This window comes from Primulina tabacum, chromosome 4 (genome assembly GCF_025594145.1).
Source record: "Primulina tabacum isolate GXHZ01 chromosome 4, ASM2559414v2, whole genome shotgun sequence".
Lineage (NCBI taxonomy): Eukaryota > Viridiplantae > Streptophyta > Magnoliopsida > Lamiales > Gesneriaceae > Primulina > Primulina tabacum.
In genome coordinates, this window is record NC_134553.1 from 17,244,999 (window position 1) to 17,248,727 (window position 3,729).

General features: G+C 44.1%; 1 protein-coding gene across 1 annotated transcript; it reads left to right on the top strand.

Moving 5' to 3' along the window:
- The first annotated feature begins 746 nt into the window (after nucleotides 1-746).
- On the top strand, nucleotides 747-3,441 carry LOC142541881 (uncharacterized). The gene is made up of 4 exons (XM_075648336.1): nucleotides 747-1,181; nucleotides 1,542-1,892; nucleotides 2,144-2,438; nucleotides 2,936-3,441. The coding sequence occupies exons 1-4, from the start codon at nucleotides 747-749 to the stop codon at nucleotides 3,439-3,441; spliced, it is 1,587 nt and encodes a 528-aa protein (XP_075504451.1).
- The last annotated feature ends 288 nt before the right edge of the window (nucleotides 3,442-3,729 follow it).

Below are 3,729 nucleotides of genomic sequence, written 5' to 3' on the forward strand. Positions count from 1 at the left end.
TAACCGATAATATGAGGACCTATTTGCAAAAATTCTAGTTTTTAAGAGGTTATTTTCAGATTTTCTGAATTATGGGAATAAATTCTTAATTTTCGAGAATTTTACGTTTATAGGGGCTAAAATATGAAATTGTGAGGGGGTTAAAGATGCAATTTTCGAAAAATTGTGTAGGGCCAAATTTGTAATTTTCGAACTTTAAGGGCTAAACTGCAAATTTGAAATTTTTAGAGAAATACTTGGGTTAAATCCGTAATTTTCGAGAATTTTGGGATAATTGCTGGTAGAAAACTTCTTAAGTTTCAATGCGAACATATTTGATGGTATGTTTTTTCGTAGAAATGATATATGTTTCATGTGTAGCCACGCATGCATTGCTAGATTCCGAAGCTATACATTATTTTATATCCGAGATGTTCGTCCAACGACTAGGAATCATACCTATGGCGATGGATTCAGGATTCATTGTATTGATTCCATCCGCGGATCAGATGTTCACTTATTAAACAATGAAGGGATTTGAGCTTCGGTTATAGAAATATGCGCTGCAGGCCGATTTGATAGTACTACCATTGCTGGCGTTTGATATTATTATGGGTATGGATTGGATTTCTTTGAATGGAGCTATCATAGACTTTCGAAAGAGGTAAGTATCTGTCCAAACGCTTAACGGTAAGCCGTTTATTTTGGAGGCAACCAAACACCAGCCGATGCCGCACATCATTTCCTGCATGTGTGCAAGGAAGCTCATGAAGAGAGGCTGCCAGGCATTTTTGGCCAGCATTGTATCAATTTTAGAGCCAGTCACTCAGAGGCTAGAGGACGTGGATGTGGTCATAGAGTTCTCTAGTGTTTTCACTGACGATGTTTCAGGCATCCCACCAGACAGAGAGGTGGACTTCTCTATCGAGCTCATGCAAGGTACCGTGCCTATCTCTAAGGTACTATACCGTCTAGCACCTGTCGAGATGAAAGAACTGAAAGATCAAATACAAAATTTTGTAGATAAAGGATTCATTCACCCTAGATTTTCTCCATGCGGCGCACTGGTACTGTTTGTTAAAAACAAGGATGGCAGCATGAGGCTTCGCATTGATTACCGAGAGCTGAACAGGGTCACAGTCAAGAACAAGTATCCGTTGTCGAGAATCAAGGATTTTTTTGAACAGCTTCAGGGAGCATCGGTATTTTCGAAGATAGACCTCTGGTTCGGATACCATCAGCTGAAGTTTAGAGAGTCTGACGTTCATAAGATGACATTCAGGACGCGTTTTTGGTGATGCCCTTCGATTTGACGAACGCTCCAAGCGATCTTCATGGATCTCATGAATTGCTTGCTTCAGCCATATCTGGATTATTTTTTCATAGTTTTTATAGATGACATACTGATTTATTCGAGGAGCCGATAGGAGCACAGTCAGCATCTGAGGACCGTACTGCAGACTCTACAGGACAGACGGCTCTATGCCAAGTTCAGTAAGTGCGAGTTATAGCTTGACAAAGTGGCATTATTGGGCCACATTGTATCTCAGGATGGTATATAGGTCGACCCCAGCAAAGTGGAGGCAGTCAGATATTGGCCAGTGCATAAGAGCGTCACAGAGATCCGTAGCTTCTTGGGATTGGCTGGTTATTATAGGAGGTTTATCCAGGGCTTCTCTTCCATTGTGGTGCCTATGATAGCCTTGACAAAGAATAATGCCAAGTTTATCTGGGGATCAGAGTGCCAGGAGAGCCTTGACAGACTGAAGCAAGCATTGACCACAGCACTAGTTATAGCTATGCCATCGGCGCATGATGAGTTTGTGTTATATACAGATGCTTCGAGGCTCGGTTTGGGCGTAGTGCAGATGCAGCTTGACATAGTTATAGCTTATGTGTTCAGACAATTGAAAGTCCATGAGAAGAATTATCCGACTCATGACCTTGAGCTAGCAGCAGTGGTTTTTGCCTTGAAAATATGGAGACATTATCTGTATGGGGAGAAGTGCAGGATTTTCACTGACCACAAAATCCTGAAGTAGTTCTTCACATAGAAAGATCTGAACATGAGCCAGAGACGATGGCTAGAGCTAGTGAAGGATTACGATTGTGACATTAGCTACCACCTGAGTAAGGCTAATGTGGTTGCAGATGTCCTGAGTAGGAAGCACACAGTGATTGCTCATTTGTCGATACAGAGATTGATGCAAGCGGAGATCCAGAGGTTCGAGCTTGCAGTCTACGCCAGGGCAATGCCCCAAATCTTGCTACTCTGATAGTACAGCCGACTTTGAGAGACGGAAACTGGGCAGGGCAGACTTCTGGCGAGCAATTGCAGAAGTGGAGACAGAGGGACGAGGCTAAGTTCCATAGACTATATGCAGTTGTAGACGGCATCGTCAGATATAGGGACCGTCTATGGGTTCCTGAAAGTGATTCTCTTAGAGCAGATATCTTGAGTAAGGCCCACAGCACCCCGTACTCCATCTATCCAGGGAGTACAAAGATGTATAGGGATCTTTGGTATCTTTATTGGTGGCCGGGAATGAAGAGGGATATTCTGCGATTCTTCTCCAAGTGTTTGACTTGTCAGCAGGTCAAGGAAGAGCATCAGAGGCCTGCAGGGAAGCTCAGACCACTCCCTATCCCCGAGTGGAAATGGGAGAACATCACCATAGATTTCGTGACAGGGCTTCCGAGGAAGATGGGTGGATATAATGCCATATGGGTGATTGTTGATCGGCTAACTAAATCAGCTCATTTCCTACCGATCAATAAGACTTTCACCATAACTCAATACAAAACGCTGTACATCAGAGAGATAGTCAGACTGCATGGGATTCCAATGTCCATCGTGTCAGACAGGGATCGATGCTCATGTCTACCTTCTAGAAGAGTCTGCATCAGGCCTTGGGTACCAAATTGCTATTCAGTACTGCCTTCCTTCATCAGACAGATGGACAATCAAAGAGGGTGATTCAGATCCTAGAGGACCTACTCAGAGCTTGCATGATCGACTTCCAGGGCAGATGGGAGCCGAAGTTTCCCCTTGTAGAGTTCACGTACAATAACGGTTATCAGCCGTCTATCAGTTTGGCTCCTTATGAGGCATTGCACCAGAGGAAGTGTAGGTCTAAAGTATATTGGGATGAGGTAGGAGAGAGTGCAGAGTTGGGACCGGATATCGTCAAGCAGACCGCAAAGTTAGTGGTTTGGATTTTAGGCAGGATGAGGATAGCTCAGAGCCGACAGAAGACTTACGCATATCAGCGGCGCCGAGATCTTGAGTTTGCCATAGGAGATCATGTGTTTGTGAAGGTCGTACCGATGAAAGGTGTGATGAGATTCGGGAAGAAGGGCAAGCTCAGTCTGAAATACATAGGGCCGCTCGAGATTCTGGAGAGAGTTGGGACACTTAGCATACAGAGTTTCATTACCGTCGAATCTGGTGGGAATTCATAATATATTCCACATCTCCATGCTACTGAATTACATGTCGAATCATTCACATGTATTGAACTATGAGTCGTTACAGCGACACCGGACCTATCATTCGATGAAAAGCCCAAACTAGACATGCAGGAGAGAAGACTCCGGAACAAGGTGATCCGCATGCTCAAATTCCAGTGGCTGAATCATTCCGAGGAGGAGGCTACTTGGGAGATTGAGGCCGAGACTCTAACCGGAGTTATTCGGTATGTTGTAAATTTCGAGGACGAAATTTTATTTTATTGGGGGGAGAGTTGTAAG

Coding starts and splice junctions, on each gene's coding strand:
- LOC142541881 (XM_075648336.1), top strand. CDS start 747: ATGAAGAGAGGCTGCCAGGCATTTTTGGCCAGCATTGTATCAATTTTA. Junction 1,182..1,541: donor AACAGCTTCAGGGAGCATCG/GTATTTTCGAAG, acceptor GATGGTATATAG/GTCGACCCCAGCAAAGTGGA. Junction 2,439..2,935: donor TCTTAGAGCAGATATCTTGA/GTAAGGCCCACA, acceptor TTCATCAGACAG/ATGGACAATCAAAGAGGGTG.